Genomic DNA, 25,632 nt, shown 5'->3' with positions numbered 1-25,632 from the left:
CATCCGCCATCTTTTCTGAGTTGAAGTTTTACTGTGCCAGTATTTCGTGCGGCTCGGTGATCGTGGCCTTGTGGCCATTTGGGACTCTAAAATGACATGGTCGTCTTCAACGTCCAGCGAATATTGAAGAGCTAACTTCACTCTGCCCCTGCCCCTCCCCCCGAATGAACGAAGCCAAACATGCTGTTTTCTGAGTCTTGTGATACACGCACAACCGGCGTTCTCAAGAGACGTACTACCTTGAAACCGAAACCATCGCCGGGGCCTCTGCTCGCGGCGGCTTGCTCTTCGAACCTCGGCTACGTACCCTTTACTATCACACGCTCTCGAATTTTCGAAGGTAACCTCTCAAACAATTTTACGTCGTACTACAAGCCCCACCTTTCCTGCATTCGCAAGAAAGCGCCTGGCAGGTGAAAGATCCAAGCTCCCATACTACAGTGCTGTTGGACGAAGCTGATTAAACTCCATGCGTGCACCATACACTGTCATTGCTACACTCGTGTTGGATTCTCGATTTAGCGAGTGAAGTAAAATTGTGCGCGTTAGGTCGCGCACGCATGTCCGGTGGAAACGTATGAGGAATGTTATCGGCAATTTCAGGGTCAGTAGCTCTATTCTTGCGTGCGGTCGCTGCTGCCGGTTGCGGCGGCAAGCATCACGTGTTCGCACGGTAAGGCATTTCGCGTGTTGTCTCTCACTCGTCCGCTGCCTAATTATCGAACTGCCTTTGTGATCACGCGTTCGTGAGTTCAGGAATTAGCTGTTTGCAGACGCTCCCGTTTCAGGCGCCGCGCAACAACCGTTCAAAGGCGTGGTTAGGTGCAATTTGAAGCCTGGCGCCTCGACAACACACCTGAAAACGAAAGTATACACGGTAATAAATACCAAATGGGAAAATGGAAAACGAAAGCACATGCTAAACTACAGCGCGCTGCGTGATGAAGCAGCTGCAGATTCAGGGTCGACCGCGTGGGTATCGTCTATATCTATGCCGTTTGTGAGCTGCTGTAAAGACGAGTAGAGCGAGGTGCACTGAAGTCGCACCCATTGTTACATTGTTTCTATCTTGCATATTTCTTGTTTCTCGTATCTCTCTCGCACCTTCTAGGACTCGGGGAGGGAGAGAGGGGTAAACACAGGGGTAAAAACATGCCGGAGTCAAAGCAAAGAAATTTATCATGCCGATTTTATGATGATGATAATTTTGTTGATAACTATTGCCGAAAAAAAAAACAAGCCAGCCTGTTACAGGCGTTGCCCCGAGCACTTGGCTCCGCGTATGGCAAGGGCGAAAGCCGCAGCTATGCGTGTAGCTATGCTTTCGAGAGAGCGCTTTTGTTATACCACGCCTTACGCAAGATGGCGAATGACACTTTGCTGCAAGTCAATACGCGGAATTTGATGTTTTAAATATTGCTATTAGACATAGTGCAAAAAAAATTGCACTACACTTCTACGCTCCCCCCCTTTAAAAAATACGCAATAACCTTTTCGAGCACTTAACTATTACATAAGTAGTGAAAGAAAAGAGAGCCTTGTGGAATATTTAAAGGACCTTTCAAGTTGCTTTCATAACAAGCTCGCTCAAGCTCATTTGCACTTGGGGCATGATACATAATATTACACTGCACTATGCGTTATAAGAATTCCGGCAGCCCGCAGCAATTATCGCCTCAGGGATTCCTCCAAGGTACACAAGGCTACTCTTGCTGCCATACATATAGACTGACAGAGTGTTTATCGGTTGTTCTTTTTAACTGCGGCAATGCGCGTTAGTATTGATTCGAAAATCATTCCACGAGCATTTTCTTCCTCCTTGGTTGAAATAATTTTTTTTAATGCAGGTGTCCGACAGCATGGCGCTGCTTCTTGAAGTGAATATTTCGACTAGGCCCAAATTTCCGGATTAGACATCCGAGTTACTGGGATGCTAACTAGGAATATTCGCCAATGTACAAATTACACAGAGGAACCTGGCGAAATCAGACATTTATTTCCAAGACATTATTTCACAATCTCTTTCATGCTTTCGTGACGGAATAGGCTCGTTGAGCTGGGATGACATACTCTCCTCTTCATCACCTGATAGCGCCTATGACGGCTTCATTAAGATCGTGTGCACAGTATACCAAAAACACTTTCCTTACAGGCACGTAAAAAAACCTAAACACGCTCGCAAGCCATGGATCTCCTCTAAGCTAATCAAAATGATAAATCAAAAGAATAGGCTGTACCATGCGTTCTTGAATAGCCGTGAGCCAGATGATTTGAAGCAGTTTAAGAAATATCGAAATAACCTGACTAAGCTGCAAAACAAGCTAAATGCGACTATTACTACTCCATGTTCGACGGTATCGTTGATGCAAAACAGACTTGGAATAAGCTGAATTCTGTTACATCATCAAGGCGACCCGCGAGTACTATTAAAGAGCTCAAGGTTGGTAATGAGGTTCTTAAAGATGAAGCCCTCGCCAAAAAATTTGATGATTACTTTGCCTCTCTGGTTAAAAGCACTTATGATCAAGATGCCTTGGTGTATTTGCCCAGTCCCCTTACACATTCTTTGTATATTGATGAGACTGATGACACTGAGGTTTAAAATGTGTTCAAAAATTTTAGGCGATCTAAAAATGAGGATGTGCACGGAATAAAAATACAACCAATTCTTTTTGTTATTGACCTGCTCACCCCTTGCCTCACTTACATTTACAACATCTCCCTAACTTCTGGCATTTTTCCTCAACAGATGAAAATCGCAAGGGTAACAGTGGTTTACAAAGTCGGAGAAAGCGAAAACTTAAGTAACTATAGACCAATCTCAATTGTGCCACTGTTTCCAAAGATTTATAAAGAATTATTCTCCTTAGGATGACTGCCTTTTTTAACAATTATTCTGTTTTAACACCATGTCAATATGGCTTCAGGTCAGGCTGCTCGACTGAAACTGCTCTTCTTAAACAAAATGAACTAATTTTGAAAAATACAGAGGCGAGGAAACTAACATTGGGAGTATTCCTAGATTTCTCAAAAGCTTTTGACAGAATTAACCATGGAACACTATTAGAAAAATTGAATTGTTATGGTACACGCGGAATAGTTTTAGATTTAATTAGAAGTTACATCACCAGTAGAAAGCAATGCGTATCAATAAATAGAAAATTATCTTCGTTTAAACATATTAAGCAAGGCGTGCCTCAAGGTAGTATATTGGGACAGCTTCTATTTATCATTTACATAAATGACGTTGTTAATATTGATGTTTCGATTACCTATATTATTTACGCAGATGATACTAGTTTATTCTTCTCAGGAACTAAGGCGGATCAACTCATCAATTTTGGAAATGAAATACTTCACAAGATATATAACTGGTCTGTAAAAAATTCTCTCGAGTTAAACTGCTCCAAGACAAAAGCGGTCCTCTTTAGAGCGAAGTCCACGCCTTGTGATCTCACCCAATGCCTCACAATCAATGACACAAAAATAGAACTTTCCGCTACAGCAAAAACATTGGGTGTTATCTTCCATGAATTGATGCTATGGGACCACCACACCAATTACTTACGAAATAAACTTAGCAAAGCGTTAGGTATGTTGCGCAGATGCCAGAGGCTACTACCAATACCATAAAAACTTATGGTTTATAACGCACTATTTGCTTCTCACTTGCGCTATTGTAACCTGGTCTGGTCAAATAGTAATAAGAAATCATTAGGTAATTTAGTTTCAGTTCAAAAGAATGCCTTAGGTGCTATTTCAGACTTACCTCACAATGGACATACGCGTGACATATTCCGGAAGTTCAAGATTTTACGTGTAGACCGCCTTTATGAGTATCAATTTATGTGTTCTTTTAAATGTGACATGATAAAGGGTAATAATCATATCCTAAACATCGCGAACTTGCAGCGGAATCCTTCTTTTCGCCTAAATCTATATACGGAACACTGGGAAGACCCGCGTCCTCGGACTAACTATGGCCTTCAAGCACTCTCCTACTGTCTTCCGTCTACACTCAACAAATATAGTATAAATAATGTAAACATACGCCATATATCCAAGAGCACATTACTGCAAAAACTCCTGTGAATAATTAACTTTTCGGTATGTCGGTTGAAAAGTATTTCTTGGCTGTTTCTAAGTTGTCATTTCTGGTTTTCATGCATACATGTATGCGAATATGCATGTGTGTATGTATATATATATATATATATATATATATATGTATATATAAATGTGTGTATATATATGCGTCTGTGAATATGTATATATTGACCTTGCCACAAGAATGTACTTCGGATATCTTGCCATGTTGCTGCCTGTTGTTCATGGGGAGGTGGGACTAGTCAAGCTGCCGTTATGCAGCTTTTATCCTGCCATCCCTACCGCTTTGTAAATATCAGTGTACTTATGTGGTAAAAATAAAACTTCTTCTTATGCGCATGCATTGTTTGCCGAGCTCCCCAGCCTGTCAAGTCATAAGTAAAATGCCTTGTATCTGCTCAAAATGCGTAATTTGCAGACATTTATTTCTTAGTGTAGTGTAAATGTAGATGAATGATAGCTTTTAAGCGATAAGAAAAAGTTTAAAGCAACAAAAATAGAATAAAAAGACAATACCCATAGTGACAAATAAGGCTGCTTAGAAAATGCATGGGAAAGCCTATAGTAGGTGTGGATCATCCGAAATTTTGGAATGGGTCATCTTGAAATTTGTGGTTGGATCAACTTGAAATTTGTAGGTGGGCCAACAAAAATATGGGTGCGGGCCAGCTTGTAATTTGGGAGTGGTCCTACTTAAATCTAATGTGTGAGCCAGCTATAAATTTGCAAGTAAACCAATCTAAATCTGTTGGGTGAGCAAAGTATAAATTTGCAAGTGCACCAACTTGAAATTTTCACATTGGGCAAATGAAATTTGGAGCTGGGACAACTAGAAATTTGGACGTGGTCCCAATGAAATTGGGGGGTGGAGCCACTTCAATAAGGAAATAGGGCTAAGTTGAAATTTCAGGGTGGCAAACAAATTTGGGAGTGGGCCAAGTTAAATTTTGGGGTGAACCAGTGTAAACGTTGAACGTGGGCTAAATAAAATTTGGGTGTTAGAGAACTTGGAACTACGGGGTGAGTCAACTTAATTTTGCGGATCAGCAAACGTGATATCTGGAGGTGGGTCAAGTTATTTTAAATGTGGGCCAACTTAAAATTTTTGGGCAGGCCGGCTTCACTTCGCGGGTCGGCTAACTTCAAATTTGTGGCTGGGCCAATTACAAATCTGGGGTCCGCCAAACTAAATTTGGGCTTGGGCCAACTTAAATTTCGGGATGGGCCAAGCTGAACTTTCGGGGTGGCTCAATGTCCAAATGAATGCTGCTGAGCGTCCTTAAAGTTGCAAACACCTCGCTGGCAAGCGGACGCGTTGAGACGCAAGGCGCGTTTTCAGTGGGCCTTAACAAGGCGCAGTCAAAACCCAGCTAAGAGCTTGCGTGGACAAGGAACGCGCGCATTACACGGGCTTGCTAGAAAAAGAGCGAGGGTGACATGGAATTGCGCTGCGCTGCGGCGATGCTCTCTGCCCTCACGCAACGCGTCACGTGCTACTACGGCAGCTTGTGTTCCCCTCGGACTGCTCAGTTCCGTCGAGGTGCGCTCGTGCCGGGCGTTCTGGCTCGATTAGTACGATTGTATTGCACATACTCGCGGACAACGTTCTGTGGCAATGAAGGGAAAGCTGCGGGGGCGGAGGTTCAGCACACGTGTTACTGCGCCAAGTAGTACGGCAGCGTTTGGCAATGCTTTCGGTTGCTTGGACCAGACGCCGAATCGAAGCAGCTTCCACGTGGGACGGTCTCGCGTTTGCCCAGACACCGAAGGGAAAAGCGGAAAGATAAGTAAGATTTTACATTCAGTGTTGTATTTTAGTTTATTTACCTGTTGCTAATAAGGTGTTCATGTTTTCTCTTCCCCAGCTTAAACTAACGTGGATCAAAACACGGGATTCTTTTCAGAAGCGCTCTCACATGTGCGCTCTTCGTCTGATGCGGCGAGAAAATGTGACGATTGTCTACTACAGCCTAAGCATTAATTATTTGCCACCGAAAAGGCCATGGCTAGACGCAAGTAAGCTAGTAGACGCAAGTAAGCAAAACTAAGCAAAAACGAAGATGCAGTCTAGCCAATCAATGCTCATGCATTAACAGCAAATTCTCAGAATTTGCCACTTTATCATTGACAAATAAGGGCGGACGCTGCGATTATAACATTTAAAACTAGCATAAGTGTTGTTACCTCATGCGAAATTCTTTTTTAGGTTTCAGTGACTTCCGAGGTCCCTCTTTGCGAAAAGTGCTGAATAGTGGGCTAGCGTTCCAGTTAATGAAACTGAACGCCGAAAAACTTTTTATTAAATTTTGGTGGCGGTTAGATATAAAAAAAATAGTAGTCCTCATACTTCTGATATGCCGTGGACGCTTCGCGTCTGTTTAGCTTCTGATTCGCTACTGCAGGACGAACCTTAGTTGATTGATCCAAAGTGAACTTTGGATATGTGAGGTACCAAACAGACAGAGATACTTGGACTATCCTGCATGTGCTGTCCGACTCGTCAAGTAAGCCACATTCGGATGAAATTTTCGCAATGTTACGCGAACATTTGGAAATATGTTAAAACTTGGCTTTTATCAAAATATGGTAGATATATGGTAAACTTAGGATATCAGCCTTGTAATACACACTTTACACTGCCACCAGTTATTTGCCAGGAATTTGCACCACTATGCAAGAAGAATGGCAGGATGATGATATGCTCGACGTGTTATCTAAATTTGCATCCAGGTGAAGCATTGCAACGATGTAGGCCCAAACATTTCATGGAGGCAATTTTTATGGAAGGTATACCTGGCATCAAATTTGCAGGCCTCTTCTCTGCTCAGTGAAGTTTGTTATACACCGCGCTGCCCGCGAAAGCGGCGAACAAGGAGATGTAGCCCTTCTCAAATTATACAAGCGATAGCTTGCTGACGTTTCAATGGTTTAAGAATAAGCACGTGTCAATTCGACACAATCAGAATCGAAGCCAAAGACAGCTATGGCACGTTCTGTAGGCAAATTAAGCGTTACTGTAAACTATTGTGCTGAATAAGCGACGACACGTGCTTGCGACTCGCACAGCTCCGGCGAACGCTCATGCGACGCAGGCGTCTGACGTGCATATTGCAAGAACGTCTACGCTATATATCTTCGCTGCAGAGGCTGTCCCAATAGTATCGATTGGGCACACTTTCGATGGCTTTAGTGTGCCCTTCAGCCGCGTACACACAAGCATCACATGATTCTCGCTTCGTATTTTTACCGAAATCTTGGTGCTTCAGGAGAGAGAATAATGCACAGAATACATTGCATAACGATTCCAAAACGCAGCCCGGACTACTGATTTGTATTGACATTGAGATGAAGATATGGACGATCGACTCTAATGATTGTTTAGTTGTAGTCACAGGGCTTCGCTTTTTTGTTGATTTTTACTGCTCTAAGCAGGGTGACTTGGCATTGTTATTACAGTCAGCTGGCCCAGCATTTTAGTTGTTTGCATTACGTTATTTGTGTTATATCACTGAACCAACTTGAAACGTTATTCAGCTTCCTCTGAATCCTTTAAAATTTAAAGTAAACTGAACATGCCATGCACTATGTTACATTACGAAAACGTTGCTAGCACTCACGAAAAGGCTGCCTTGTAACAGCTACAAATTTTGCTTTAATTTTTTTAGTTATTCCAGGCACAAGCAGGGACCCAAGCTGCACCTAATATGATTTAATGTGTTCCTGAAAAGGGAGTATTTTTCGTGGCAATACACACGCGAGCTGCCTATGGACAAGATTTACGTAATAAATATGCGTAAAAATAACTGCCATCATGCATTGAGCCAGGAACTAGTCAGGCACCATCACTTTACAAGCACATATACGGGAAGACCGCTGCAATAAAATAGGAATACAAGTGATATATAAAATACTTACTCCTCATCACTTGAGGCTAGAAAGATTACAGTTGGTTAGACAGCATAATACTCATTGTAAATGTTTAAATTCATCAAGGTGACTAACTAATTAATTAATATTTGGGGTTTTACGTGCCAAAAGCACTTTCTGATTATGAGGCACGCCGTAGTGGAGGACTCCGGAAATTTTGACCACCTGGGGTTCTTTAACGTGCACCTAAATCTAAGCACACGGGTGTTTTCGCATTTCGCCGCCATCGAAATGAGGCCGCCGTGGCCGGAATTCGATCCCGTGACCTGGTGCTCAGCAGCCCAACACCATAGCCACTGAGCAACCACGGCGGGTGCTAACTAAGGTACACAAAACGCAAGATTGACGCGAACGTTTCTCACGCTCAATTTCTTATAATAAATACTTTTTCTGGCTGGCTTTTGTCTTTCCCAATCGATGGGGCCAGTAATTATGCAGCGTAGAGGCATATTTGTTAGTGGTGTAGACACATATGAAATAATTATTTGCAACATAAACGCCAAGGAGGGCGCTGCTGATAGGCAGGGACGGAACCGCGGGAGAACCCGACCTTGTGGTTTACTCGTGAAACAATACATTGAGAAACAACTCATCCACAGAGAATTCGGTTCGGTGTGTCTTGCATGCGACATATTGTTCTAAGCCAGATGTGTCTGCGATTTCCGAGTGCCACAAGTATAAGATGAGAGGAGCCCTTTGCGTTGGAAATGGGTGAAAATATTTAGTCTGGTCAAACTACTAAGGTTCGTTTACAGCTGCCTATTGGCGGCGAGGAGTTACAGAGTCGCCCTCTATCGGAAGCGCCTCGCTGGCGTAGTATGAGGGATCACGTGGCGCGCTCCTCATAGGTTTTGCTGCCAGCGCTCACTGAAAACACCACGCGTGATCTCTCCCGGACATTTCTGTAAGTACTTTCGAAACGAGAGAAGTTTTTTACTGTCTAAATAATAATCTTGGGCAAACTGAAAGCACACAATCATTTACAGCCGCTATCTCTTTACCGAATACGTACAGTGAACGCCACTGCGCGCGGTCGCCGCGATGGAGTCTCCCGAACCGGCTTCTTGCGTGAAAGGTAGCTAAACGCTGAGAGCAAACTGTGTGAAATATGTTCTTATAGTGTTTGTATAACTAAATGGAGCGTAATTATAGAATGAAGCCTCAATGCAGCGATCGCGCAGATTCGCAGCGACCGACTGCGCGTCTGCATGCTTGTCCGCGCACTGTTTCCCTTTCTGCGCGCGCGCGTTTTCGCACCGTGCCATGAGCTTAAGGCCGCAGAATATGAGCATTTGACAGTATACAAGCAGCCATTGTTGCGTGGGCGCTATGAGAGTTGTTCAAAAATAATTTCATTGTAGAGACTTCAACGCCTACGGGACTGTGATGTGCCGTCGCGACGATTCAATCTTTTTTTCTTCTAAATTCTTTGCCCTTTCAATACTATTTCTCGAGTTGCGTCGCACTATATGTTTATCGGCGTTCTCAGCGTGCAATTTCCCGCTGCTCCTTTTTTGTAATCCAGTGCATTAATTCATAACACAAACATGACCATATGCAATGCTTTCTTTAAATGTGCTTCTTACCGCTGCCTCTCCACTCCACTGAACTTGCCAGTATCTATAGTATCGACAAGTTCATAGACTAAACCGTCATGACATTAGTCGGGCAGCGGACTCGGGCGAGCGTCTCAGTGCGCGTTTCCAGAACATCGCAGACCGGGTGCCGCAGCAGAAATCTTCCTTACGTCTGTGCTTGCTCCATACCCGAGTTGTAGCCGATGACTGTTTCCCGGCTTTATGTTTCGCGAGCCAAGCTTCACACAGCTTCTTGTCCTACGGCTACGTGCGAATAAAGCTGACACCGGCCTCCGTTACGTGCGCCCGGCCCTGCGGCACCGAGCAGTAGCCTACCATGTCGCGCGCCTTCAAAGGCAGCCGCTACCTATTGTAGTGCTTTCAAGCGTTGTAAAGGAGACACTCGAAGCGTGAAAATTTTGCCACTAAATGAAAACCGCAGCGTACGAGGGAATTTAAGCTCGTTTTCAGCTCGCTTCGGCGCGCTCGAAGCAGCCGACGCGGCCGCAATGTCCACGTGATCCCTCCTAGCACGTCACGCCGATGGTGGGGCCAGCTTTTCCAGTGGTGGAGCTCGAGGCCAATATGAACATTTCGGCTAGAGTTAAATGCTCGCATCAGTGACAAATATGATAGGATGCAGGCTGTTCCGTAGTTGTTTTCAAGCCCTCGCTTAGAAGATACGAATGCACGGGAAATTCTCAAACGTTTCAATTGACCTCAAGCTTAGCGAATGAATTGTAGATATTGACACGTGTACTTATCTTTATCGGGCGACCACGTTTCGCCGCTTAACTGTTATCGCACAGCGCGGGACGCGCCTGCATGCATCCGACGTTTCTGGAAAGTTATCGATGCTTCTACCCGGCTGTCTGCTGTCGCTGAACCTTGTGTTATCTGATTTTATCGCGTAACGCGAATGGTGTAGAACTTTGTGGAAGGCACGCGGGTCCGAACGATTAGTCTGGAACATTCGACGAATGCTCTATAAAAGCCGACGCGCTTGACCCGCTGATCAGATTTTCGACGATCGCCGACTGTGTTCGCCGCTATCGTTGTGCTTTAAGTGTAGCCTGTTTTGTGGGCACAGGTTCGCCCAATAAAAGCTAGTTTTGTCTTTCACAGTACTGCTACTGTGTTCTCTCTTTACCGTCACTACCACGTGACATCTGGTGGAGGTGCTTGTGCGTTCATGTACCGAACGCCCCCGCAAAGCCGCGATCCAAGTCCGAAGCCCGAGGACAAAACCAACGTCGCCCAAGACCAGCGAGCTAGCCGCCGGATGCAAGGACTGCCCCCAGAGATCGGACTCCTACCTGAGACGAGCAGGAAGATTGCCACCAAGTCCTCCCCAATGGCAGCCCCAGCATCCCCCGTCGTGCTGCAGCAGCCCAGGGAGCCCCCCACGTTCCGCGGTTCAACATTCGAGGACCCGGAATCCTGGCTCGAGACTTACGAGAGGGTCGCTGCATTTAACAGCTGGAACAGCGACGACAAACTGCGACATGTCTTCTTCGCATTGGAAGACGCTGCCAGGACGTGGTTCGAGAACAGAGAAGCCACGTTAACGACCTGGGACCTTTTCCGAAGCGCCTTCCTGAAGACATTCACAAGCGTCGTTCGCCGAGAACGAGCCCAAGCACTACTGGAAACCCGAGTGCAGCTACCCAACGAGACCACGGCGATTTTTACAGAAGAAATGAGCCGCCTATTCCGCCACGCCGACCCGGAAATGTCCGAGGAAAAGAAAGTCCGGCTACTAATGCGTGGTGTTAAGGAGGAACTTTTCGCCGGTATGGTACGAAACCCGCCGAAGACTGTCGACGAGTTTCTTCGCGAGGCCACTAGCATCGAGAAGACACTCGAGATGCGAAACCGGCAATTCGACCGCCGCACCAACGCTACAAACTATGCCGGAGTTCAATCACTGGCCTCCGAAGACCTGCGCGAGGCTATCAGGGCAGTCGTACGAGAGGAGCTTCAGAAGATCTTCCCGTCGTCGCAGCCTCAAGTGGCCTCGATCGCTGACATCGTCAAAGATGAAGTTCAGAGGTCGCTTGGAGTTACGGAGGTGCAACCTCAATTACCGCAACCCCAACCCGAAGCGATGACCTACGCCGCCGTCGTACGCCGTCAAGGCCCACCTCAGCGACCGCGCCAGGGCCCTGTAACGCCGCAATTCCGTCGACCACCGCCGCCGCCGCCGACAGCGCGCCCACCCGTCGCCCAGCGGAGCTACCCGAGGAAGACCGACGTTTGGCGCGCTCCTGACCACCGCCCACTCTGCTACCACTGCGGGGAAGCGGGTCACGTCTACCGCCGATGCCCATACCGCGACATGGGACTGAGAGGGTTCGCCGTCAACGCGCCGCGTCCAAAGCTTGGAGAGCGCCCACGTGACATCGCCGACTACCTCGCCGCTACTCAATGGAGCCCTCGACGACCGTCCCGTTCGCCGTCACCAGGCCGATACCTGTCGCCGCAGCGCCGACCATACACCGGCCCAGCGCGGGGCCGCTCTGCGAGCCCATATCCGGAAAACTAAAAGCAGCAACCGATGGAGGTGCGATTGCTGTTCGTCGAACTGACGAAGATCCTCCGCCGTCGACGAACATGACGAAGAAATCATCTCGACGACCTAATGATGACACGCCGCCGTCCCGAAGAAGTCGCGAAGCCAAGACTACACCGACGAAAGACGATTTGACGACGCAACGTTCCAGCTTCAGTTCAACACGACGCAGCCGTGATCCGACGCCAAGACCCAACTGCAACGCCAGACAAAGAACCACCGACCTCGACGTACTTCTAGACGGCCACGCAGTCACTGCCTTAGTCGACACAGGGGCCGATTACTCTGTAATGAGTGGACACATCGCCGCCCAGTTAAAGAAGGTTAAGACTGCATGGGAGGGTGCCCAAATTCGGACCGCTGGAGGACACCTCATTACGCCGACTGGAATCTGCACGGCAAGAATTACCGTTCATGACTGTACTTACCCTGCCACCTTCGTTATCCTGCAACAGTGTTCGCGAGACGTCATTCTCGGCATGGACTTCCTGAACCAACACGGCGCAATCATTGACCTGAAGTCGAAGTCCATAACGCTGTCGGAAGATCGAGCGATACCACCGGAGAGCTCTAGTAGTCACCGTGCCTTAAGTGTGCTCGAAAGTCAAGTCAGCATCCCGCCTCGCTCCAGCATTGTCATTTCCGTAGGCACCAAAACGCCTGCCGACGTAGAAGGCGTCATCGAGGGTGACCAACGTCTACTGCTAGACCGTGAAATTTGCGTAGCAAGAGGGATCGCTCGACTGCGTGGAGGGAAAACTGAAGTGTTGCTGACAAACTTCAGCCAGGAGTTCAAGCACATCAACAAGGGCACGACGATCGCGTATATCGAAGAAATTGTGGAAACCAGTAATGCGTTTGTCCTCTCGGATTCCGCCGCATGTAGCCCGACGACCATGGTTCCCGAACCAGACTACGACATTAATCCAAGTCTCCCAGTGATTAAGCAACAGCAGCTCAGAAGTCTGCTCCGACGATACAAAGGCTGCTTTTCGACGACATCGAGGATTCGACAAACACCAGTCGCCAAGCATCGCATAATCACCGAGGAGTACGCTCGACCACTCCGCCAGAGCCCTTACCGAGTTTCGCCGCGAGAACGCGAAGCTATAAGAGAACAAGTCGACGAAATGCTGCGTGACGACATCATCCAGCCGTCGAAAAGCCCGTGGGCATCCCCTGTTGTGCTGGTGAAGAAAAAGGACGGAACCCTACGTTTCTGCGTCGATTATCGTCGTCTGAACAAGATCACGAAGAAGGACGTATACCCCCTTCCACGGATAGACGACGCATTGGATCGGCTCTGCAACGCTAAGTACTTCTCCTCGATGGACCTCAAGTCTGGCTATTGGCAAATAGAACTCGACGAAAGAGATCGCGAAAAGACCGCCTTCATCACCCCAGACGGCCTCTACGAGTTCAAGGTTATGCCATTTGGACTGTGCTCGGCGCCTGCAACGTTCCAGCGCGTGATGGACACGGTTTTAGCGGGATTGAAATGGCAGACCTGTCTCGTTTACTTGGATGACGTCGTTGTATTCGCCGGAAATTTCGACGACCACCTTAGGCGGCTTGCCACAGTACTAGAAGCCATCAAGTCGTCAGGGCTCACTCTGAAGCCAGAAAAATGCCGCTTCGCTTACGACGAGCTTCTGTTCCTAGGCCACGTCATCGGTAAATCTGGAGTCCGCCCCGACCAGCAGAAGACAGCTGCCATAGCAAAGTTCCCACAGCCCATCGATAAGAAGGCAGTGCGTAGATTTCTTGGCATGTGTGCCTACTACAGGCGATTTGTCAAGAACTTTTCACGCATCGCTGAGCCGCTGACGCAGCTAACTAAATGCGACGTCGAGTTCAAGTGGGAAACGCCGCAGGCCGAGGCATTTCAAGAACTCAAACGACGCATGCAGTCGCCGCCCGTACTTGCGCACTTCGACGATCACGCCGATACCGAAATCCACACTGACGCCAGTAGCCTAGGCCTCGGCGCCGTCCTGGTCCAGAGAAAAGATGGATATGAACACGTGATAGCTTACGCTAGCCGGTCGTTGTCAAAAGCGGAAGACAATTATTCTACAACCGAAAAGGAATGCCTCGCCATCGTTTGGGCTACAGCGAAATTTCGCCCTTACTTATATGGCAGGCCATTCAAAGTCGTCAGCGACCACCACGCCTTGTGTTGGCTAGCGAATTTAAAGGATCCCTCAGGACGGCTGGCACGGTGGAGCCTCAGACTACAAGAATACGACATCACCGTAACATACAAGTCCGGACGAAAACACTCAGACGCCGATTGCCTATCCCGCGCCCCCATTGACCCGCCGCCGCAAGATGACGAGGATGACGACGCCTTCCTTGGAATAATAAGCGCGGAAGACTTCGCCGAACAACAACGAGCGGACCCGGAACTTAAAGGCCTCGTCGATTATTTGGAAGGGCACACCGACGTTGTCCCCAGGGCATTTAAGCGCGGATTATCTTCCTTCACGCTTCAAGACAGTCTACTCGTGAAGAAGAACTTCTCGCCAGTCCGCGCCAATTACCTTCTTGTTGTCCCGTCAGGACTTCGTCCAGAAGTATTGCATGCCCTACATGACGATCCGACCGCTGGACACCTCGGATTTTCCCGGACACTATCGAGGATACAAGAAAAGTATTATTGGCCGCGCCTGACCGCCGACGTCGCCCGTTATGTCAGAACATGCCGAGACTGTCAGCCACGCAAGACACCGCCGACAAGGCCAGCCGGATTACTACAGCCAATCGAGCCTCCTTGCCGACCATTCCAGCAGATCGGGATGGACTTGCTGGGACCCTTTCCGACGTCAATAACCGGAAATAAGTGGATCGTCGTGGCGACGGACTACCTCACCCGCTTCGCTGAAACAAAAGCACTGCCGAAAGGTAGCGCAGCCGAAGTAGCGAAATTCTTTGTCGAAAACATCCTGCTGCGACATGGCGCCCCAGAACTTCTCATCACCGACCGAGGAACGGCCTTTACAGCGGAGCTCACCCAAACCATTCTGAAATACAGTCAGACAAGGCACAGGAGGACAACGGCTTACCACCCGCAGACGAATGGTCTTACGGAGCGGCTGAATAAGACCCTCGCCGACATGCTAGCGATGTACGTCGACGTCGAACACAAGACCTGGGATGCCGTCCTGCAGTACGTAACATTCGCTTATAACACGGCGGTGCAAGAAACAACACAGATCACGCCGTTCAAGTTGGTTTACGGCAGGAACCCGACGACGACGCTCGACGCCATGCTGCCGCACGTAACGGACGAAGAGAATCTTGACGTCGCTAGCTATCTCAAGCGCGCCGAAGAAGCCCGACAGCTCGCCCGCCTGCGGATCAAGAGCCAGCAGAGGACCGACAGCCGACACTACAACCTCCGACGACGCTTCGTCGAGTACCAGCCCGGCGACCGTGTTTGGGTGTGGACCCCGATACGCCGACGAGGACTCAGTGAGAAACTACTCCGACGCTATTTCGGACCCTACAAGGTCATCCGACGTATTGGCGCACTGGACTATGAGGTCGTGCCAGACGGCATTTCGCTATCACAGCGGCGCCGCTCACGACCTGAAATAGTCCACGTTGTGCGGCTCAAGCCGTACTACCAGCGTTAATGAACTTTGGGGCTTTCCGTGACTGACCTTTGGACTTTGTTTCTTTTCGTTGTTTTGTTACTGATGTTTAATAAGTGTCCTTTTGTGTTTCGCTCTCTTATATTTGTAGCATCGGGACGATGCTTTTTAAGAGGGGGGTATTGACACGTGTACTTATCTTTATCGGGCGACCACGTTTCGCCGCTTAACTGTTATCGCACAGCGCGGGACGCGCCTGCATGCATCCGACGTTTCTGGAAAGTTATCGATGCTTCTACCCGGCTGTCTGCTGTCGCTGAACCTTGTGTTATCTGATTTTATCGCGTAACGCGAATGGTGTAGAACTTTGTGGAAGGCACGCGGGTCCGAACGATTAGTCTGGAACATTCGACGAATGCTCTATAAAAGCCGACGCGCTTGACCCGCTGATCAGATTTTCGACGATCGCCGACTGTGTTCGCCGCTATCGTTGTGCTTTAAGTGTAGCCTGTTTTGTGGGCACAGGTTCGCCCAATAAAAGCTAGTTTTGTCTTTCACAGTACTGCTACTGTGTTCTCTCTTTACCGTCACTACCACGTGACAATATGTTAGTGAACCAATATGGCCGCTAGCGTCAGTGGAGTTGCAAAAGGTGGGGTGCGGTTGACCAACCCCAGTACTTCTTTCACACACACCGATTTTACTGAACATGTTGCACAACAGGAATGCAGTACCAGCATTCACAACGAGCTCTTACAATACAAGTTTTTTTAAGAGCAAATTTGACCCATTTCTCATGCTGGACGTGTAATTAGCTAATGTGACATGCTGATTGGAAAGAGCACTCACGAGTGGATGGCTGTGTGAATTTGGTCTCAGATCCTGACGACGTCTGAAGAGTGCGTTAACTTGTTGGGTTTCGCTGTCCTACGTATGAGTTGCTCGGGTTCACATGCATCGGCGTAGACCATTTTCTCCATTACAGGATGGCTTGTAACACAAAATAATTTTTCTCTTCCCCATACAGCTAAATCACTCTGATAATGACGATACCGGTTTATTGGCATCCCCTTTGACACGGGGTTGGGACATTCACCTACCCTGCTTGAGCTAATCAGATATACTGTACGTGCTTTTATTTCCTGAATGGTTCTATACATCTCCGTAATTCTTTTTCTCTTCCTGAAAACTTTTCATCTATTTTATAACGTTAGCTATGCCTGAAACGGATCCCGTCGTTTGAATCACGGCCCTGCTTTTTTTTTCATCAATACTATAATGCATCTTGCATACTCGACTGTTGGCAGGTTGCTGCTTCCGTCCCCTCTAAGTGCAAACGCTTCTTGAAGTTGCGCGCTAACTACGTCTCTGACTGGGTGATTCGTGGTGTCTGAATTTTCGCTGCAGGGTACATATGCCTTACCATGCTGTGAATATTCGCTCTGCGAAAAGACGACTGTGCCATATTGGTAGTGCGCTGTGACGTTACTATTGCATGGTGCTAAGTGCATCAGACTACACGCGCGTTGTAAGTTAATTTCGCGCACTTTGGTAACACAAGATGAAAAATCGCATAATTTTTTGTTGCCACGATTGGCAGAATACCAAAAAATCGATATCCTCGGTGGGAGGGGGGGGGGGGGGCGACGATGTGACGTTTTCAGTACGTGCCCCACGGGTCCGCTCTCCGTATCCTCCGCCCAGCCATCAACATGAAATGCAGTATAACCAAATGAATATGTTATAATAATACACATTCGCAGTAACTAGGGGTCATTCATTATTTGTTTATCAGCGGCAGTTAAAGCGACATATACCTACACCCTTTTAAGAAGCGTATAATGAATTGTGGTTGACAGTTTAGCGTTTTACATTCTTACCGGCTAAGCTGCTGTCGACTGTGCTGCTCAGAAGCAGCTGTGACTGTTCACCTGCAAGTTACAACAAACAGAGTTCGTCGTCTATGCAGAGGAAGTACCTAGGTTACTGCTTTACTCATTTCGTGCCTTTTACATATAACAGCGATTTTGTAAATCATTGTGTAGCAGATTAATTAAAAAGAAGTTTACATTGTCATAATTTTATTCTACAAGTCCATGAATGTCAAAGAAAGACAGGTCATTTGGAGGGAATATAAAGATGCAGAAAACATCGCGTAATCTTTCGTCAGGCATAAGCTCCAACTCAGTTTCTTCAGGTTTTTTCACCAGAAGTTTATGTTAGAGTCCCTTCAGACTCTAACTTGTTTATTATAATGTAACTGTTTAAGAAAACATGAATACCATCTGAAACATCAACCTGAAGAAACTACTTTGTTGCCTGGAAATTTACGCACCACAAAGTCGTCTGGTCTTGGTTAAGTTGTGCACTCGGTGCCTCTGCACCTTAAAGAAAGGGTTTTTGAGTGGCGGTGGGGGGGGGGGGGGCCTCCTCTTTAAATTGCGGGATCGAAATACGTGAAGTTCCCCCCCCCCCCAAGAAATAGCTGTTAGACATTATCATTAATAATGATTTAAATATGCGACTAGGTATATATTCAATTTTTCTTCAAAATGCAGGAATGTTACGAACTTCCAAGATAATATTTATGGTGAATGACCGAGATGCTCGAGGAAAAGCTCTTCATCGCCGCTGAATATCCAGAAACTGCACAAAAACATATTTATGGAAGCGAAATACTTCAATGAGATACTTAACAAGGGAACAAATTTACAGATAAATTTCCAGACGCTCTCCGCTGATAAGTAGCTAGCAGGTATTCCTGAAGACAAAAACCTATTTACCAGCTAAATTTTGCCCGCACAAACAGTAGAGGGCATATACTAGAAGGAAGGTTTGCTGCATTATAAAACCATTTTGTTTTCAAACCGATGATACGAATGAGTGTTCCTTTTTACGCGGAGTGTTACTGGTGTCCAACTGGCTATAGTACTTTCAATATGCCAGGCTTTGATAGGTGTCTGCGTTAAAATTGAGGAAATCGCAGTGTGTCCCGGTTCTTCATAGCAAGCAATTGACGCTGATAAAAAACACTCATCCGAAACAGTGTCATGAGAGACGAAAGAATGTCTGCTTACCGGTATCGGTCAAGAACTGACTTTCCTCTGAAACACACACACAAAAAGTGAAGCCGCTGGTAAGTGACGTCGGCATGAGACTAACAGAAAGGTATGCACCTAGTGAAAGTCGCAGTTCTTGCTGCACCAAAAAAAAAAACAGTATGCCTTTGAAACAAAGACTTCATTTACAGATCAATCACGTGACCTAAACAAGGCGCTCAATGAGAATCAACCAAGAGGTCTAGTAAGCATTTCACTGATTCCTTAAACACAGTGGTGTGCAAGGAAGTACTGTGTAATTCTGATTGTCACTTTCACATTACACGCGAAAGTTTGGATGGTCACCTGGCGTGCTCTGAAGAAACGGGTGGTCGTCGCAGAGATTGAGAACGCACTGCAAGCGTCGGCTTTCATCTAGTGTGGGTTGGTAGGTTTGAATGAATGTGACATAAAGAATATCTCACGCAAATTTTCGAATCTATTAAAAGTAGATGTTTGTATAATGTTCTTGCTTAAACAAGCAACTTTCACGCCTGCGTAGCACGAGTTGTCTATGTGAATTTCACATATATTTTAATCCATGCTATGAATTGACTTCATTCATTTGCGCATACGTACACCTTCGCGTTTCGAGGCGGAACACTTGCATGCCTGTTCAGCGAGGCATGCAACTTCTTCGGCAGCTAGAATGTGCTTTCGTCCCATGACACGCACCTACCACCGAGCCCTCACTGACAATGCACGTGGCCACGCAGCTGTTCTTTGTGACCACGTGACTGCCTAGTGGATGAAATTAAAGACAAACACCGGGAAATAGGCAAAAGAAGTTATGGTGCAATCTACTTAATTTTTCACACCCACTGTGCCACATTGACACATGTATTTCCAGGGATTGGCCAAAAATGGGGACATAGCCAGTGGCGCATATTTAGTACCAAAGTTCTGTATATACATAGGAACGTATCTGGTGGCGCGTACCCTTCTATCCATGTTCGGTACTGGCCAATAGAGACCTGTAGCGAAGCTGTCTAATAAGCAAGAGTGCAGTCAGTGAAAATACAGCGGTCCAAGCTCACTGTATATATCAAATACATCCGATGTGTATGGAACGGGGAACCCCAAGCCAAGGAAAGGAAAGGATGAAAGCTGCGTTTTGAAAACCGGTGCCGAAAGAACGGCAGCGAAATCGAGGGTGGGATAGATTGAGGTGTTCGTAAATTAGGGAATTCGCAGACGTGAAATGGTGTCAACTGCCACATGAAAGGGTGATATGAGATTGCTCTGGATGATTTTCTCCTGCGCTGCACAGGAGAAATAATCAGAGTTATAGTAATGATGATGATGATAAAACAGCGTTATGGGGATGAATTTTGAGTAAAGAAGGAAGAGACTGCAGATGATGCGTGTCCAACTAGTAGATGTACGGAGGTAAATGAAAATGAGCGCAACCTATTTTGACGATGCAGTAAGTTTCCCATTATTGACCGTTTCACCTGGCCTAAAGCCTGGTGGACAAATGCAATATTGGCCTAATATATCACCTGACTTCTAGCTCCAGTATTAGTGATGTAAAAAGCCTGCTTGTTACCAACCCTAAGCTAGGTAGCGGCGATACTTTTTAAACATCGTAGCGCCGTAAAGAAGCAGGCAAGTATCCATGAAACTAAATTAATCCCAGATACAAATTTTTTGAGGCGCTGTCCAATAAATAAGACTGCCCGACTCCCCAATAATAAGACAGTAACATCGGGTCTCGCAATTGCTACTTTACCGCGCGGTATTGTCATGGCAAGCACTTTGTACTAATGCTTTACTTACTGAATTACGGAAATGAAATGCTATGGCAACATCTTCGTGCTCACTATGGTGTTCATGCCCATTACAGACATGAAATCTCACAGCTCGTCTATACGACAACGTTACGATTATTTTCGTGACATGTGGCTATCTCATTTTGAATGTACACTTCGCTTAGTACTTTCACTTGAGCGCAATTCAGCAAAATATAAACGCTTATCACCACTTAGGAGAGGAGGCTAAGACAAAGCTTTAGCTTTGGGCCCCCTACTTAAACACATGGGTGAGGAGAAATATTTCTAGGGTACTGCTATATAGAATTGTATGATGTTCTGTAAGGTATAATGAAAAAGTGAAAATCTAGAAATTGTTAGGAGCGGACTTTTCAGGCCCTCAGCTGTTTAACACAAAGTATCTACAATTGTAAAATTTCAAAAAGAAAATGAAACTATCATGTTTAGAACTCTGTAGAAGAGCGGTGAAATATATCCCGATTATGCAAACTAGACATAAAACATATCTAAAGGGAACAAAACTGATATAGTAAACGCAGGTCAAAAGTATTACAAATGTTGAGTGGGTCTTGTGCGCAATTCTTGCAAACATTGTAGCAAATCTACGTAGGCTTTAAGTAATACCGCAAATTCATTTGTTTTTCTTTCTTTAATGCAAACGATGGCAGTTGACAGAACTGCGACTTCTTTTTGTGCAGAGCAAAAAACTTGGCGTCTCTATTTTTTTTTCAAGCTTGACATTTTTGGCAATTACTTTAAAATTTCAATCCCTAAATTAAGATTGCGCTTCCTAATAACACTAGAGTTTAGTTTTTTTTTCTTTTAAATGCAACACGTTTCATTAGAATTTGTGGTAGGAATATTTCGGAAACAGTGATTTTGGCGGTTTGCAAGCATTTCAATAGAAGGCATCGGAGTTGACCCTGAGATGATGCTTCCTCCTAACATACTTCAGTGGAACAGGGTAGTGTAACGTACTAAATGATGAATATGTAAAATCCTCGGAATAATTGATACCAACGCAAAATGAGTATTTCCGGAAGTAACGCCCATGCCCTGTACCTAACCTACCTCGTTAAAGAATTCGAACAAGGTATAAGGAGAAAGAATTGGATGCTATATGTACTTGGCTGCACTGATAGTAGTGGCAGCTTCAGTTCTGATATACTTGTTTGCCCTACCGCGAGATGGCGCTCGATCTTCAGTGTCATGTTCGAATAGTCATGATTTATCAGTGCTTGTGTGATTTGCCAAATGAACTGCACTTCCTGACGCCCTGTGACATCTTCTCCTGGCTGCCGTTTGCGAATCAGCGAATTGAAGGGATGCGGGGCTCGAACGGGCGATCAGCGGTGCTTTAAAGGAAAGCTCTCTGTGTTCATCATCATCATCATCATCATCATCATCATCATAATCATCATATTTATGTGCGCTGCAGGACGAAGGCCTCTCCCGGCGATCTCCAATTGCCCCTGTCGTGTGGCAACTGGTTCCACCTAGCACCCGCAAATTTCCTAATTTCTTCGCACCATCTAGGCTTCTGCCGTCCTCTACTCCGCTTCCCTTCTCTTGGTACCCATTCTGTCACTCTAATGGCCCAACGGTTACCTCATCTGCGCATTACGTTTTTTGCGTTGCTTTTGTGCAATTAGCGTTGCATTTACCTAAAATATTTAAGTATTCCCCTTGTTTTGCTGAAGTATTGTAGTAAATGGTTTTACGTTTGCATAAAGCTTGCTTTAGCATTTGCGTGAGTAAAAAGGAAAGCTTCGCACCTCATATGTTTGCACGTATGCATAATACCCGCACAAGATCTTTTCTTTTTCAAGCGGGAACGTGCTGATAGATTTCCCAAGGTATGCCATGTCTTTTTTTTCTGCGTACTACAATCAACTCGCACTACTTTAGCAGTGCATAGTGCTACGTCCTAAGCAGGTGGGGGCTATTATGTTCCTCAAAGCAACCAAACAGTTGGCAACACACATCCCATTGTCTTTAGTAGCGCAACCTACCCGTACAAATAAGCACATGCATGTATGCAGCAAACCAATGGACGCCTTTGTACTACGAGATATCACTCAGCTAAGCAACTGAAACGCATGTGCGAACCGACAAATGAGCAAACGCCGAACGGAAGCGTCGGTAACTCGATCATCCCTACGCAGCAGCGTCTACCACTCACGCAGCTTAATGTCTATCCCAAAGAAACTAAACGACGTCTGTTGCCGAGGGATATTTGTAGCCGTAGCCAAACTACTTGCGGGAAGCCGTCAGCACTGATTTGTTCATAACGGCCTAGAACGCACAGGGGCGATCTCTATCCAACCACTGAATAATTACCTTAGAGCCCCATATATTTACGGGGATATCACCTGTAAAAACTACGGGTAATACCATAACACAATGGTTGTTGCTTACCCATGGCTGTGCTTAAGAAGATCGGCGGATGAAGCAGATTACGTGCGCTCGTTGCGATCCCGAAGCTCGATACACGCGCTTCGGCGCTCGTGCAGCGTCGTCCTCGTCTTTAACGGCTGCTGCGGACGCTGCATTATGTGCGCTAATCTGCTTTATTTATGTTTGTGAATCGCAACGTAAGTATAGAATACAATGCGACATAATGCGGCGAACGCTCCCAAATGTCTCGGTCCCTCCCCAATCTATTTTGCGACTGCCCTCTGTGTGCTTCACAGCTAGATACGCTGGTTTCTGCACTCGTGGTCACTGGCTGGCAACAATTATATGCAAGTATTGTTTCTCGCGCAATGTGCGACTGCGCGGTAGCAGCAACAGCCACGAGGGCTGCTTTGGACATTTCAATATCACGGGCAAAATTGAAACCTTTAAGGAAAGCAATGCGTTATGCGGTTGCTGTATATACGCATCCCTTCTTCCTGTCCTCATCATCACCTTGTACCACTCTTTTTGTCCCCTTTTCCTTTTATCATGTGCAGTGTACAAGGCCCGAGCCCACTAGCGATGTCATACCTCTCTGTATTTCTAATAAATTATCTTTCTCTCTCTGAAGCGAGTATGTACAAGATAATTAGAATTCTTCATTGCAGTTCGTGGGAGCCAGCAAAATATTCGTGAATGATAAGCTTTATTAGACCTTTAGTACTTCTATTCGGAATCCAGAACAAATGTCAAGCGCGGATGTTCCGGCGCAAATAAAAGTAAATATGCTGAATACATGTTATACCAGAGTAGTTATCTTTTCTAAATAATCTGGCAGGCAAGATTTCATTTGAACAGCGCAGGGGAAATAGTAGGAACTGAGATAAATAATGCATTTGTTCCATTCAACTCCAGCAGTGCAGGCGGGAAATGACGTAGTAATATCGATGATATGGCGCTGCACCTTGCTTGCGTTCGGCGGAATTTTTTAACGAGTTGACTTTCGTGGGTCTCATATCAACGTTATAAATGTATGCTTGTCGTTTTATTTTGGTAGATTTACATCAAGCATCTTCCGCGGATTGGTATGAAAAATAGGGGAAACAAATGCGGTAGAATACTAAGGTTTTCTTTTTCGATGTTCGGTGAGATTTTCAAGCTATCGTCGAAGCGCACAGATATACGGGTGCGAAATCTCGATAGTGCATATGAAAGTGTAAATGCGTGGTATGATGGGTATGTAAGCGCACAATGTTCGTATGAGAACGACAACACAAATTTATACTACAATAAACGTAATAGGAAAATAGAAACCGCAAAATTTACTGCACCTTTCCGCCTTTAACTGATTCTCGAAGCGAATGAGTACTTTTAGTGTATAGATAACGCTTACTTCTGCGAATATACAGGGATTCAACGTTCGCCTATAGTTGATATCCTGGAAAAATAACAAAAAGAATGCTTTCGTCGAACTTATTTCACGACGAATGTCGACGTTAATGCGACAGGCTTTGAAGCAGTGATATACCGCAATGTGGATGCAGAGAGGCGTCCGAGGCGCGTATGCAGCAGGGCTCTTCTCTTACTCTTCCCAATGAGCGCGCTGCAACGTCTATTGGGAGACTCCGCGAAGTCTGCACATGGTCCAAACTCCCAGGTCCAAACTCTCAGCATTGGCTGAGAGTTTGGACCTCTACGGCCCCTCGGTGACGGTAACGAACCTCTTTGGGCTCCGCTTCACGTAGACGACACCCCCGGACTGACCAACACGGGGAAAATCGGTAGTTGCCTTTTACTGTCTCTTTCTCCCTCCAACCTTCGTCTTTCTTTTACTTTCCATCTTTGCAGTCACCTTCTCATTTCTTTATGACTTCCAAGCTTGCTGGTAGCAATGGTTAACCTTATGTCAGTAGCCAACCTAGATTATATCATATTTGGCTATAGTGGCAACGTACAGCTGGCGTTTGCAGGCCCAGTTATAGCAGGCCCTGCATCGTCTCCTTGTTGGACTACATCGTGGGTGGCTGGCGTTGCTGCCGAAAACTGCACGTCTCGCAGCAAGCTCCGCTAGCAACATCCAGCAACAGGCTCCGCTTCTCTCCTGCCTCCTCTAGAATGGCCCATGATCAATAAATTGTGTGGAAGTGATCACATTCCTGTAGCTGTAAACCTGGTAACTCTGCATAAGAAGCCGCTGCATATTCATCGATGGAAATTAGCATTAGCATTTTAAAGAATCATCTTATTTCCCACGATATTTTGTAAATGATCTTACTATGGATGATGCAGTTTCATATTTTACTGCTTTTAATATAGACGCAGACGAAAAATTTATACCGCAGACAAATGGCGGTTCACTTACAAGACGTGCTCCCTGGTGGAAGGAAGACTGTAGAGAGGCGCGAAAGAGACAGAAGAAGGCACGGGGCGAATTGCGCAGATCGTGTAGTGCCGAAAATCTAATTCAGTTTGAGCAAATTAAATCGCAGGGAAGGGGGAAACGACGTCAGGCAAAGAGAGAAAGCTGGGTAAGGTTCCTCTCCGGTATTAATTCACACACGCAGGAGGCAGAAGTGTGGAATGGCT

General features: G+C 46.2%; 2 protein-coding genes across 7 annotated transcripts in view; one reads left to right on the top strand and one right to left on the bottom strand.

Annotated features, from left to right (window-relative positions):
• The window catches only part of LOC135917826 (uncharacterized), a 103,472-nt gene extending 80,311 nt beyond the window's left edge, over positions 1-23,161 (bottom strand). The window contains exons 1-4 of one of the 2 annotated variants that reach the window (XM_065451427.2): positions 23,068-23,161; positions 18,857-18,883; positions 17,660-17,710; positions 8,023-8,038 (exon numbers count right to left, since the gene is read on the bottom strand). In XM_065451427.2, coding sequence (XP_065307499.1) covers positions 8,023-8,038; positions 17,660-17,710; positions 18,857-18,883; positions 23,068-23,071 — 98 coding nt within the window. In that variant the 5' untranslated portion in view covers positions 23,072-23,161. The remainder of the gene's footprint in view (positions 1-8,022; positions 8,039-17,659; positions 17,711-18,856; positions 18,884-23,067) is intronic. The other variant, XM_065451428.2, reaches the window with a different exon arrangement.
• The window catches only part of LOC135917824 (uncharacterized), a 205,080-nt gene continuing 185,068 nt past the window's right edge, over positions 5,621-25,632 (top strand). For 2 of the 5 annotated variants that reach the window (XM_065451423.2, XM_065451422.2), the window contains exon 1: positions 5,621-5,894. In XM_065451423.2, the coding sequence (XP_065307495.1) occupies positions 5,723-5,894 (172 nt within the window). In that variant the 5' untranslated portion in view covers positions 5,621-5,722. The remainder of the gene's footprint in view (positions 5,895-25,632) is intronic. The other 3 variants (XM_065451425.2, XM_065451424.2, XM_065451426.2) reach the window with 3 other exon arrangements.

Source organism: Dermacentor albipictus, chromosome 3 (genome assembly GCF_038994185.2).
Source record: "Dermacentor albipictus isolate Rhodes 1998 colony chromosome 3, USDA_Dalb.pri_finalv2, whole genome shotgun sequence".
Classification (NCBI taxonomy): domain Eukaryota; kingdom Metazoa; phylum Arthropoda; class Arachnida; order Ixodida; family Ixodidae; genus Dermacentor; species Dermacentor albipictus.
This window is presented reverse-complemented; position numbering and strand designations above follow the sequence as displayed.